This window comes from Clarias gariepinus, chromosome 15, assembly GCF_024256425.1.
Source record: "Clarias gariepinus isolate MV-2021 ecotype Netherlands chromosome 15, CGAR_prim_01v2, whole genome shotgun sequence".
In the NCBI taxonomy this organism is placed as follows: domain Eukaryota; kingdom Metazoa; phylum Chordata; class Actinopteri; order Siluriformes; family Clariidae; genus Clarias; species Clarias gariepinus.
In genome coordinates this window covers 12,404,257-12,418,611 of record NC_071114.1, presented here as the reverse complement: position 1 = coordinate 12,418,611, position 14,355 = coordinate 12,404,257, and the positions used below count along the sequence as shown (strand labels likewise).

The window sequence follows — 14,355 nt, the reverse complement described above, 5'->3', positions numbered from 1 at the left end:
AGGGAGAACTGTTTGTGTGTGTGTGTGTATATATATATATATATATATATATATATATATATATATATATATATACACATACACACACACAGTCTGGGAATCAAACTCTGAATCTTGGAGTTGTGAGGCTGCAGTGTTACCTACCACATATAATTTGTATAAAATAATACTTAGAGTAATACAAACTTTTTGATTTAAATTTTTTCCTGCTTCTGGACAGAGTCAGGTCGTGACACCATGGCTGACAGCACTTTCGGGACTGTCCGTAGCCTGCTTGTGGACTCGTCCGTCTTTGACTCCAGAATGGCGGAGACCTCCAAGGAGCACACGTTCCCCGGCCTGACCTCGGACGACGCTGAGGGTAAACAACAAAGCCCTTTGCTCTCCGCTGTCAGCATGAACCGTCATTTCTTTTGCCTTGTTGTCATTTCGTTCAAATGTTGTCAAAGCTATTTTTTTTGTATGTTCTTTATGACAGCCTTTGTATTTCCTAGGAGACTCACAGTGCCGCTGGGCTTTTAAAATGTCTTTCAGAAATGCTGCGGCAAGTGGAGACCAGGGTTGTGCTTGTAGGGGAAGCGGGCAGCGACGTCGCACTTGTAAAGGCGCTTGAGGTAAAATCATATTGTTGCACTGTGTTAATGGAAAACCAGTGTCGTGCTGTATGGGTTTGACAAAGCAAGGCAAAAGGTAGCTGTATGCAAATGAGGCCATTAAAAACGTAACCCACAAGAAATAAGTGTTCTGCAAGTATTCCTGCTGATTCGAGAGAAGTTTTGTTAGATCGTGGCATATTCGTGATTTTATTTATTTATGTATTTTCAGGGAAAATTTGCTAATTAAGCAATGAGCTATTATGGCCATATTTTACAAGACATTTTTTATGTATAGTTGTATAATCACAATATGCCTATATTTGCAAGACATCACTGTTGATTCATTAGGTAACTGATACATAAAAGCATGTCATGAAAGCATCTGTTTGGGACAGTTGGAAAATTTTGAAAGATAACTGTTACCTTGTTTTAGGCATGATGGTATTACAGCATCTACAAAACTCATTGAAAATAAATAACTATAACAACAAAAATCCATCCCTCTTTCTCTATTAAGTTATTTTTGTCTGCCGGAGATCTGACTGTTATATCTACGGACAGATCTGTGCAGACAGTGTTTCCTGTTTTCCATGCAAGACTTGTATCTTGGATCAGAATTTCTATCCATATGGGTTGTTGTAGTGTCAGCGAGAGATGGTTGCAATTAATAGTCTTTTCCTGCTCACCCTGAGTCAGGAATTTATAGATAACCTGTTTTTCTTCCCGAGTCCTGGAGAATACTGTGTTTTGCATTACTTAGTTGAATTTAAAGTTAATGAATGGATGTAGACAGGAGCACTTAGCTACCAGCAAACAGAATTGTTTTGTTTTAGGAACCTGCAACTATTAACAGTACAGCTCGCATGTTTTTATTTTTGTTAATCAGAAGAGCCATTTGATTAAATTAGAAGTCTGCCTAGAAAGAGTAGCTAAGATTTTTAATATTAAGAGAAAAAAAATCTATTCAGCATGCTTGCATTTAGACACCACACCAATTTCCATTTTGAATGAGAGTGCTTTTAGGATATAAATGTTATACACTTTAAATGTTGATGTTTTTTTTTTCTGCTACACATGTTTTTTTTCTGATAAACAATTAGCATCTGATAAACACTCATCTTAAATCCTGTTTTTTTTTACTTAATTTTAGAATGTTTAAACATTGACATTATCTTTATAGTGTGTAATCTATTAGGCACATGCTTTTTGATGTGCTTGCTTACCCTTCACTGGGAAAATAAACTTTGAAGTTTGTCTCTGAGCATAGCATTCATAGTAAAGTCATAAAATTAGGAGTAGATGCAGGTTGTTTTTGTAATTTGATTGGAATTGAATGCTTTGCACTATATGTTGTAATGCACTTTTCTAATATGCCATATTTATCGCAATATCACAATTTTTTATTTTAAGATTTAAGTTTTTCAATTTAGATTTGCAGATTTGTTAAAATTTCATTCATAAGTTTCATTGTTAATATTATATATCTTAAAAGCATAAGTCATCATATATCTTATTATGTATCATTTTAGCTATTATGGACAATATTTTTGTCATTAACTTTAATCTTGTTTAGCCAAAACAACATAATCAATGTCTTGGGCAATTTCACTGAATTATCAAAATGCTGTCTTTTTAAGTATCATGATGGATACCTTCTAGCTGTAAATTCTAATTACCTTAATATATATATATATATATATGTGTTTTTTTATTTTTTTTTATTTTTTTTTTAAATTGGTGCATATAACTACAAAAAATGTTTTGGTCATTATAAGTTGTATTCATGACTGTGAAGTTTGTCACCTAGAGCTAGAGTACATTTTAACTGGAGATTCCAAAGTTAAGTACCAATTTAAATATTTTTTTCTTGATAACAGATGTATGGTTAGTAATTGTTAGCCATAGAGCTATTGCCAGGTTTTGGTGACGCTTTAATTTGTACTAAATACAACATGACGTTGTAAGATACGATCTCGATTTAGCTGAGTGAGACTTTGAAGCTTCATGTGAGTCTTATCTGCATTTTAGAATGCATTTTTGCAGAGAACAAGAGTCATGACATTTGACCCCCATTGCTTACATTGTGCTTAGGTCCCAGGTGACAAGCATGATGTGCAAAGTGGGAGAATTTACAACGACCAACACCTATAGTAATGTAGTACCTAGGGTATGCACCTTAATAAAAATTTTAGGCAAACTTAAAAAAAAAAATCCAAGCTACCCCTTTAAAGCATAAGATTTAAACAAAAAGGTTTTATTTTAGGTTTGTCTCCTAAATATCACTAGACATGTGCATTTTGCTCTTAAAGACTACACTGCTCTTGTTGTCCAAATATAGTAATATATTCTGACATTTGTTTTATGTCTTTACACACCAGTGCTCAGTACAGGCAGCAGCTTCACCATCTAACAAATCTGGTGGTTTGAGAACAGACGATTGTTTTTGATCTTCGTTTTCGAGTCCTGTAGTGTGTTAGATTTAGCGAGTGACACCATCAAAGAATTCAGATTCCAAGTTTTAAATTTCTCATCAGCTGTTTGTTTCCAGTATTTCACTTTAGCTTCTACGGACACCCTGGGGATGAGGTTAAGATGTTCTTCCTGGATGTGCATCCATGTCTCTGTGTAGTAGGAAGGGAGGGAGGGGTATGTGTTTTTTTAAAATTGATGTTGAGTCCCAGCTCCAGTCCAGAAATCTTCTTTTTTTGCCCTTGAGAAAGCATGAGAGTGCTGTCAGATGGCCAGTCTCTTTGAAATGCCCTGTTCCTGCTCCCACTCTGCAGTAGGTGCACATCCACACAGCTTAATCAGAAGCAAAAAGCAGCAGCTGAGCGAATCGACCACACGCCACTTTGAATTCACAGAACTTTTCCTCCCAGACTTGAGTTGACATTTGTTAGAAGTTCTCACCTTCTGGCTTGTGTGGATATCGGGTTGAATTTGTAAGCCACGGGTTGCCAGGTTGATATCGAGCGCTTCATATTTATTTATTTTTTTACAGGCCATCCAAGTGATGGAAGTCCCCGTGGTCAGGATTAAAGAAGGTGACCCGGGCTCAGAGTCGGGCGAGAAATTAATAAAATCTATAGTCAACATGGTATGTTTCGGAGACCGGAGACTCTTTGCATGCTTGAGTTCACCCTGAAGGGTTTGGCTGCATGAGGAATGTAACATATACTGGCGCGACACTCCCTGGTCAAATTTTCACTTTAACACATGTGGACTAAATCAATCTTCTAACAGTGATCTCTAACATGGTGTTTCTGTGATGTCCCTGTAATCAGTGTTTGCTAATCTGGGTAACGATTAATTCACACCGGTGCTCCTTCTTGATCTACTGAGATTCTCATTCCCCCAAACACACACTACATTTAAATAACTTGAGTAACAGAATATTTGGAATTCACTAACATGCTATCGGTATGACTGAAATGTAGGTAGGTAAAAACTTCTTTTTTTCAGATGTTTGCTGCAGTGAGAGCTTCCTGAGAAGCAAGTCATTATTCTCCTTACTGCAGTTCTTGCAGTGGGCCATCTTTGAGTAAACAGAAGAAACACTGTCCTCGTTTGTCTTTCCCTCTTTAAAATTGTCCCTGCTGCTTCACTGGAATGTTGTTCTGTATTATATTCTATGTTAGAGCTTTTAATGTGCAGCTTTGATTTCTAGCAGGAGTCAATGTTATGAAAAGTGGACGGCTTTATTTCTGTTTTTAAATTTTTTATTATTATTATTATTATTATTATTTTTTTTTTTATGTTACATGAGACAATTTTACAGCTAAGCAGCTCCCATCAGAATATTGTGTATTATTGGTAGCAGGTTTTGTCATGTTTTACATACGTTTTTATACGTTTTTTTAATCTTTCTGCATCTCCCTTTAGGATATAAACGCCCCCTGTATAAAGACGGACAATGTCAGAGAGTTTGGGGATGGAGAAAACGCTGAGTACGAGACAGTCTTTGTACTGAAGGACTTCAAGTCTCCTGACTACAGCTATTTATACAAAAATGACAACCGCATATTGGGGCCCCCTGTGGTACTGCATTGTGCTGGGAAGGGAGAGGTAAGAATGAATGGGCACATGCATGCACACACCACGGTTAGCAGTTCACACACACACACACACACACACACACACACACACAAATGTAGCATGTATCTGTGCCATGAGGGTTTTTTCTTTCCACTTGAAGCAGCGAAATTGCTGCAGTTCCAGCATTTCAAAGAGACAATTTAGCTTATACCCATAGACAGACAGCAAACGCACATCTGATGGAGCTGAAGTTCTTTTTCAAAAGACAAATTGATTCCTAAGCAGCTTTTGAGTGTTAGCGTAAAGACTGCAAAATGCATCTTGGTTATCTGTGTATGCCACAGCACCTGTAGTGTGCACACTTGGCTGCCAGGTTAATTCAGACAGAGCACGTTGTCAAAAACAGTTGGCTTCTCCTGTTGTCCTTTTTACCTCTTTACAAAAATGCTGACAAACAACTGGATACCAGTTATATAGTGACGTTCCCACAGTCTGAATTGTCATTTATGTGCTTAAAACATACCTTTCCTAGTACTTATTAGTGAACCTGACATATAAATCTAAAGTATTTTTCTTTTCCCTTTCCCTTTTTTTAATTTGTGTAGCCTCTCCCATTCTCATCCCGTCCGCTGTACTCCACCACCATGCTGAACTTGTCACTCTGTTTCACTGGTTTCCGTAAAAAGGAAGAAGTGGTGAGTTTCTGTTGGCTGTGACCAGATTAAATGCCTGAGATTGCCACTTCTATGTGTTCTCACATAATCTTTACTCATTTCCTTTCTTCTTCTTTCTCAGGTCAACCTAGTTAATCTGGTGCATCATATGGGTGGCACCATCCGCAAGGACTTTAGTGCTAAAGTAACACACCTCATTGCCCATTCTACTCATGGAGAGAAATTTAGGGTTTGTATTTCAGCAGTACACCTTATCAAATACATTAAAGCAAGCTGCACCCTTATTGTATTTGGATTTAAAATACCTTATTTGTCTTAAGGTCTACATTGTCTGATCAAGTTTTTAAAACGGGTTTGCATTCATTGGTTGTTGGGGTCTGGAAATTATCTTCCTATTGTTTATTGAAGTGATGGATGCCTCTGAGTAAGTCAAATCATTTTGACTCTTTGCAAGCTTCTGTGGAATAAAAAAAGATAATTAAGGATTTAACATAAACAAAACTAGGCAAGCTTAGTTTTTCAGACTTTCATCAGCTACATAGCAAAAGGTTTAGTGATATAATATCCTTTTTATTTATTTATTTATTTATTTATTAAGTTCTATTTATTAAGTTAAATTACAAAGTGACCTATGAATCATTCAAGCATTAAACGCCATGTAACTTAAGGCAGGAGCCAGATGATCAGGTCGTTGGTTAGTATACTGGTGATGCTGAATGCTGACTGCTTAGAACAAATGACAAGAAACGAGGTTGCTGCTAAGTTTTTAAAAAATATTTTAGGCCCGTTCCAGCCAGTCACAGTAAAGCAACTGTCCCTTTCTCTTTAGTTCAATCCACATAATTGAATTAAATTTGAAGAGATAAGGGCTGGCTCAAGACTTTTGTACTGTAAGTCATTTACTGCAATAATATTTCATGAATGCACACACCCTTATGATACAGTGCAACTTTAGTTAACCGACCTCCGCAACTCATTACAACATTTGATGATGTAATGATAATTATGACCAGAATGTAGCAAAAAATGCACTCATTCCACAGTACATCCCCAAACCCCCTTATGTAACATACATTTTATAACCTTTTTAAGTTTATAACCTTCTTTCAAAATGCCGTGCCAGTGTTTAAAAAAGGGCATAGATACACAAACTGAGGTAAATCAAATGAAGTCAGCTAAGTTTAAATTATTTGTGTGCCCTTTTATATTTTGTAGTTTACTGTGCATGTTTGGATCATTCTAGCAAATTTGCTTCACCCAGTAAGAGGGATTTTGCAAGCGCTACATGAATTTCTTGTCAATCTCACTAGGATTTCCTACAAATGTGGCAAAGGGGCCTAATGGTTTAAAGATTGACTGATTCTGACACTAGCTTGTTAAATAAGAGGAAAACTAAGCTTGGGCAGGGTGGAAGGATTTACTGACACATTGGGTGCAGATCAGGTAAGGGAAACACAGAGGGTTTCACAATTCAAAGTTAATTAAATGTCAGTGTACACTCTCTGATAAGCAGATTATTTTTTTTAATTATGAATTGTACATTTACCTATTAATTTGCAAAATTGAAAAATAAAGTAGTTAAATGTGGCAAAGCTGAAAAAAGTTGGTGGCTGGCATTTGACTTGTTCAACAGTTTTTCTGGTTTTGTCCACATAGTGTTTTTTTAGACAGGGTGAGAGAGCAAAATCTAGAATGTCTGGAATGGACTACAGATATTTTTAGAGCCCCATATAAAATAAAATAAAAAAAGTTCAGCAGCCAAGGAGTCTTTTACTATAAAAATAAATACTGCATCACGACTAGAGCAGATATAATTTTGTTCAGCTCTAGATATTTAAGTATACCCATCAACCATAGCTTTAAAACTATTAACCAGCTAGGTTTTGGGTTCCCTTGTGACACTAGGACACTCTGCCATTGATGCTCGACTGGATTTTGATCTGGGTAGTTCGGAACTTGTGTAGTTGGTGATCAGTGATGATCGGTGAACTGAACATCATAACATGGTATAAGGCACATTGGACAGCTGTGTAATAACTTATCTGATGCAGTAAGAATGGCTTCTTAGTTTTAAACTTTACATCATTTATATTGGTTCATGTATGAATTAAATTACATTTTATTATTCATTTATTTTATCACTTTTTGAGTACTTTGAGTGCTTCACTGCTTAAAGTGACCAATACATATCATTAATCCTGACAACTTTCAATTTAAACCAAAATAGCTGTCTAATTTTACTAAATTGTCTGAATAAAATCAGGATTCTTTGTTTACTGGACAGACAACATGAATAATTTGTCTTAGACCCTTAAAACATTTGATTTTTTTTGGCTGTTAATCATCAGCGGGTAACATGTGAAAAAAATAGTTTGCAATGAAAAATGGGATTTAAAAAAAAGAATATTCATATTGAATATCTTTTTTTATTTATTATTCCTGGTGTTTTGGTTTTCTAGGACTGAAAATTGGTTTTCTTTGTTTCCATGGCAACCAATTTATTCACATTTGCTTATCTCATGAACATAACGACTGTATTGAATGTTAGAACACAGTAGTATAAACATTGTTGCAGCCAAAAAAAAAGGGAAAATTTTCTGAGGAGAAAAAAAAAATTGTTTCCTGAGCATAGACATCTGGACTGATCAAATACCTTTAGAGTGCTAGCACGTAGCCCATAAGCCCTGTTCTAAAGTCCACATAAAGCATTGCTCTGTCCTCCCTGAGAGACTTGGCGAAATATAGAGCCCTTGGTTTTATTGATTCACTTGGGTTCACTTCACTTTTTCAATCTCCCATCGCTGTTGCTGCTGAAAGCCTGGCCAGGAGTCAGCTCTTTGCTTGGCTGCTCAAAGGGTGTTCGAATAAGGCACGCCAAGGTTTTTTGATTGACAGCAAACATGCGCATAGCTTTTTTTGCAAAAGCAAATTATTTAAATTCTATATCTTTCATTACCTCCTCCCCCCAACCCCGACTTCACTGCATATGAATTTATAAATGCTAATATGTGCTTGGAGAATAGTCTTGCATGTTGGCGTACATTAGCTTAGCAATTGTACAGTTACTGCAAGATTTTATGGGCATTGTAAACAAAATGTCTTTTAAATGTCTGTATTTTCTACAGCATAAGCATTGTTTATAGAGGAGCTAACCAAAAAGCATTCAGTAATTGCGCTTTGTTGCGCATGATAATGGTAATCGTCTCAGGTTTTCATATGGCTCCAGATGTTAAGGAAATTTATCCTCTGTACATATCACCCTTGGCCCCTCCCCAGTTATTTTGAATCATGCATTAGGCACATTTACACAGTGCGTCGGGACAAAGTTTGATTGCTGCTTTGACGTTATCAAACTCTTTTTTCCTCTTTTCCCCTCTAATGTAGTTGGCTGTGTGCATGGGTACACCTATTCTCACTCCTGACTGGATTCATAAGGCCTGGGAGCACAAGGATGACATGTAAGTGTGTGTGTTCGTCTTAATAAGAATGATAAAAAAGGATTGATATTTATATTCAGTACTCCCTCTCTGTCCCCTTCTCCTTATGGGACTATGCTGTCATTCATTTGCCATAATTAATGTTAGGGCTTGAATGTGTTTCAGACTCAGAACAGGATACCTCATGCTTTCAGTTCTCGAGAGATTCATTAAAATCAGTTTAAAAATATGAATCCTGTACCATTGTAGAGCATATGCTTATGCCAGGTTGTTGTTTTTTGCTGAGAGGGCTGATGCCAACCTTCTGCTTGCAGAAACTTCCACGCAGGCGATGAGGAGTTCCGTATGGCCTTCAAAGTGCCGCCATTTCAAGACTGCATTCTGAGCTTTTTGGGATTCTCTGAGGAGGAAAAAAACAATATGGAGGAAAGGACACTGAAACACGGTACGGAAGAATCCTCTTTAAATCTCATTCGGCAGCTGCTGCTGACAAACTGCAGTGCCATGTTCTGTTCTGTAGGATTGGTTGAACTCTGTACTTTGTGTTGCCAAATGCTGTGTAGGGCTGTTTATGATGAAACAAAAACTAATATTTTACAGCACAACTGTTTGTTTTGTTCATCATGATTTGCTTGGTTTGTCTTGTTGAAGCTTGTTCCAAACTTGTGTATGAAAATTAACCCCACTGCAAGTTTAGTTTCAGGAGTAATCAGTCAGACTAGTAGACAAGATGTTGTATAGGTCACTCAAAACTAACTTTTTAATTTCTGGGTGGAGAAGCACCATCACTGTAATGTTGAACTCCTCTGACTCTAAAGAATATTTTGCTCTAAAGAATATCTGCTTTTACTGTCATTGAAGATATCACTCAGTAATATCTTGTATCTTTATACCGCTATTTAATCATTTAACAATATTTTTGATAAAAGAACACCAGAAATGTTTGTATCCAAAATTTATTTGAAACGATTCGCATAGATACTTGCCCTGTGCAGCTGGATTTGTAGATTTCTGAACTGTTTTACTTTTTAAAAATATCTCGTATTGAGCTGTCTACTTATTAGCTAGTCTATTTATTTGTATGTCAGTTTTTGTTTATATTTAATACATTATTTTTTTTATTCTTTATTCATTTAATATTTATACTTGTACTATTACTTTGCTCCAGCCAGGAATAAAGGACATGGTATTGAAAATGAATCACTCAACCTACTTGGGCGTGGACTGATAATTTAGCACTGTTGTGGAATTTCTTAGAATGGTAGAGCTTCATAAACCGGGTTTATGATCACTGCCTTATTCGGGCATTATGCACCCCTTAGAGCTTTTTGTCTAAACAAAAGGATTTTACTGGGGTATAATTTTTTGTTTTAATTTGCACGCATTTTGTCCTCCAGGTGGGCGCTTTCTGGAGGTTGGAGATGAGAAGTGCACTCACTTGGTGGTGGAGGAGAACTCCATTAAAGAGCTGCCGTTTGTGCCGTCTAAGAGACTGTATGTTGTTAAACAAGAGGTGAGGACCTGTTCAGCACATCCTAAGTACCAAAATGAATTCATTCTTATATTCATTTTCACCCATTTGTGTGATGTATTTGGATTTATTAATGAACATTGTGTGTGTGTGTGTGTGTGTGTGTGTGTTTTTCTAAATAAGTGGTTCTGGGGCAGTATCCAGATGGATGCTCGAGCTGGGGAGTCGATGTATTCATATGAGAAGGTAACAAAAATTACACACCAAGTGGTTCACTATTATATTTTAAGTATAATACTGTATATTAAATTTTAGCCATGTCCTCTTCCTCTTATGTTTACTTGCACTTTTGCTTTGTTGCAATAAAATTATGGCAAAAATAATTTTTAAATTATTAGTAACCATGAACCAAGTTCCCAAGGAAAGAAAAGTTGTAAGAAGTGCTAGTTCATTAAAATAGAAACTGAGTATTTCATTTTAAAATATTGAATGTGTAACAAAAGTGATAATTTAAGCTTTTATTGTTGTTTAAATGTAATTAATATAATCTACACAAGGCTCCATCCAGATAAACATTTTATTTTTTATAACCCAAGAGTTGTTTAGAAGGCAAATACAATTTATCGGAGCCCAAATCGAACCCTTTTCATAATGCAACTAGTCAAAGTCAGGTAGCCATGGTGATTTAAACTGAATGCTTTGCTAGCATTATCTGGTAATAATGATACTAAGTCCAGCTGGAATGATGTACCCCTGTGAACTTTCACCGGCTAACTCAGTCTCTCTATCAGTGCCATCTGGTGTAGTGGATGCAGGGGTTTAAACATTAGAATTTTAAGTTTGGCCATTTAGTTCTCTTGTCATTCACCAAAGTTCCTTAACTAACTTTGCCTAGTGGTTCAGCTAAGCACAGTCGTGCCTGTTAGTTAGCATGACAGAGCATACCGGAGCATATGTGATCATATCTCAGGGCTGTGTTCAATAACAAGAGCTTGACAGTTGAATGGTGTAATGAACTGTCTTATGTTTGCGAGTGCTCTTGATATTGAACGCAGCACTTCTGTACTCTCATGCACGCTCCTGTAGTCTTGTGCCAGGCAGGCAGATGCAGCAGAATAGAGAGAGTCTATAACAGGATTAGAAATCAGTCACTGCACTTTTTGTGGGGTCGGTCGTCACTGGCCACCATCTGCATTAAATTGGTTGCAAAGTAAAAACAGTTTTTTGTTGAGTTCTTGAAAAGAATATCCTTGCTGTTTCTTTTACATATACTGTATACTAGGGATGCACCGAAATTTCGGCCGCCGAAAATTTTCGGCCGAAATAGCATTATCGGTTTCGGCCGAAGCGTAAGAAAGCGCCGAAAATAAAAGCCGAAATTGTCGCCACGCCTCTCCCATCCTCCCGTCTCGTTCGCGCTGTCATTACGCATCAAACACGGAGTATGTCGGTGGTTTGGAAGCACTTGGAAGCAAGTTTTGTTATTGTTAAACAGCCTTATTACTGTTATTTATTATCAATAAAAGTTTGATTGCTTAATTAATTTTTAGTTTTTTTAATACAAACAAAAAGAAAATATTTTAAACATGTTTTTTAATGAAGCCATTTTCGGTTTCGGTATCGGTTTTCGGGCAAGTGCATCCAAAAATTTCGGTTTCGTTTTCGGCCCAGAATTTTCATTTCGGTGCATCCCTACTGTATACCCTTTGTCTTGAGTTTTAAAAAAGCTAGGGATATTAAATTATTAATTGCTGCAGTGACATGAAAATATTTATACTAAACTCTTTGTAGAAAGTTAAAATTTTCTCCATCTTCTTGTTTCCGTCACCCAGTCGGAGAGCCCGGCGATGAAGAAGGCAGTGTCCCTTCTTTCTCTCACGACGCCCACAAGTAATCGGAAGCGGCGGCGTCTACGTGACACTTTGGCCCAACTTGCTAAAGAGACAGAGATCTCACCTTTCCCCCCTCGTAAAAGGCCCTCAGCAGAGCACTCGCTTTCCATGGGCTCACTGCTGGACATCTCAAACACTCCAGACACGTGCAAGACCTTGGCAGGTAAGACAGCACGAGAGAGAGAGAAATACCTGCTTAAAATATTGCTTCTGTTTTGATCAGTTAGGCGAGTTAGGCGAACTCTACCTTGTCCTGACTCCCGTGTTACTGCTGGAGGTTTTGGATAAATCGTTAGGTGCTGAGTGCAAATCTGTGAATGAGTGAGTGTCATCACTTTAATTAAAAAATGTTTCAGATTAATTTATATTGATTTATTTACAATAATGTTTGTCAATAGCGTTAATAAGATAACTGACTCATCTTTACATACGATTATTATTATTGCTGCTAATATGCTGTACTGTGCCATATTTAATTAGAAAAGTGATTTGTAATTAATTCAATTAAAAATAATAATTATAGAAGAATTACATATTTATGCAGATATTATTTACTAGGATTTACTTGGATAACGTAAAGTAGAACATATCTTAAAAATAACAATGTGGGTTTTTTCCTTGGAATGCGTAATACAGAAATTGGAATAGTATTCACACAGTGAAATTTGTTCTGACAGCTCTCATGGTGTGTGATGGAGAAGCAGTGTAGGCTCAGTGTGAGTGTGTGAGGCTGGTCTATTTGTTACAGAGCGTAGCATGGAAGGCAAGCACAGACTGAAGAATCTTGTGAAAAGAAGTGAAAGGGAGAAAGGACCATTCTCTGCCTGTCCTACTCCTCCCTTTCACTGTACCAGCACCCTGCAGCAAACCACAGAACAAAAAACACACCCTGAACACATGCGTTTGGAGCTATCGTTCAACTCCTCTTCGGAGTCCGATGTGTGTAAGAAAGCAATTAGGGTTATCAAGGGAAGTCAGCCTGACCTAGGTAGGAGAACTAGGTAGCCAAACAATAACATGATGACGAAATTCAGTTTTACATGATTAAAGCCACATGCCAGGGATGTTGAATTCAAACCAGGACTTTTGATTGTGCAGTATTACAGAACTCATCTCACTAGTGCTTGGATACAGGTGTAAAGTTTTCCAGGAGCTGTGATCAGACTGTCTGCTTAATGTCTGTAACGCTGGCCTTCCAGGAACTCCATCAATGTCACAAACGCGGAAATACCTAAATAAGCAAGGTCAGGACTGTATGGGCAATGTGGCACTAACTCGGTTGAGTTCCTGTAATGTGCAAGTGGTGTTCGTGAATGTGTGTACAGTTCTCACGGACATGCATCTCTTTCAGAAGTTGCCAAGTTATCTATCAACTTTCAAGGATTGTGTTCTACTTGCTGAATGTTCACAGCCTTTTTTAAAACATTTGGGAAATTCCAATGTTTTGGAAGCTTAGAGTCTCATCACAGTACTGTTCTTGACCAGAGTACTTCCTTGTAATTAACAAGAGAGGTTTTGGGCCTTGATTCACAACAAATTTTAGCATGGTTTGACTTGGCTACCCCTCTTACATGTTTGGTATATCTTCATGACAAATTTGAGTTACAAATGTTTTCCTGATGAAGTAAAATGCACATGGCAATTACTTCATTCTTTGGCTTTTGACTGTTCTACATTTTTCAGTGAATGTAATTGCATCAGTTTACCCCAAAATATAGATACTGAGATTCATTCTGAAGCAAGGGAAAAATTGTCAGGAGAAATGATCCTATGGTTAACCTTTGTATTTGCCCATGCATTTCAGAGAACTCCAGACCCTCCAAAAGCTCAACGCCTGTCCTGGCCAAACAGTCGGCGAGATGGCAGGTGTCCAAGGAACTGTATCAGACTGAGAGTAACTATGTGGATATCCTAGCTACAGTTCTGCAGGTCTCTTTTCTTTCCTCCCTCGCTCACTCATATGCAGAGACACACGCACAGTGGCAATCCACAGTGCCTGTCTGTGGCCTTATCAGGCTGTACCAGTGCTCCAAACCAGTGGGAGAGAAAATGAATTAGATTCGTGTTACAGTGGGCAGTAGAGCCTACTCAACATCCAAACACCTGTGCCCCTTAGAGCCACATGCACACACATCTATACATGTACACACATACATAGGAGCTCACTCATAGGAACATGCATTAACAAACACTGAGTGTATAGGGAACAGCTTCCATGACAACATCAGAACATGACAAATTCATCCCCCT

The 14,355-nt window shown here is 37.4% G+C and overlaps 1 protein-coding gene across 4 annotated transcripts in view; it reads left to right on the top strand.

Annotated features, from left to right (window-relative positions):
• The window catches only part of ect2 (epithelial cell transforming 2), a 30,188-nt gene that overhangs the window by 1,574 nt on the left and 14,259 nt on the right, over positions 1–14,355 (top strand). For 2 of the 4 annotated variants that reach the window (XM_053513843.1, XM_053513841.1), the window contains exons 2-13: positions 221–361; positions 535–614; positions 3,598–3,693; positions 4,479–4,661; positions 5,237–5,326; positions 5,427–5,534; positions 8,690–8,763; positions 9,057–9,187; positions 10,140–10,255; positions 10,397–10,459; positions 12,046–12,268; positions 13,910–14,034. In XM_053513843.1, the coding sequence (XP_053369818.1) occupies positions 238–361; positions 535–614; positions 3,598–3,693; positions 4,479–4,661; positions 5,237–5,326; positions 5,427–5,534; positions 8,690–8,763; positions 9,057–9,187; positions 10,140–10,255; positions 10,397–10,459; positions 12,046–12,268; positions 13,910–14,034 (1,413 nt within the window). In that variant the 5' untranslated portion in view covers positions 221–237. The remainder of the gene's footprint in view (positions 1–220; positions 362–534; positions 615–3,597; positions 3,694–4,478; positions 4,662–5,236; positions 5,327–5,426; positions 5,535–8,689; positions 8,764–9,056; positions 9,188–10,139; positions 10,256–10,396; positions 10,460–12,045; positions 12,269–13,909; positions 14,035–14,355) is intronic. The other 2 variants (XM_053513844.1, XM_053513842.1) reach the window with 1 other exon arrangement.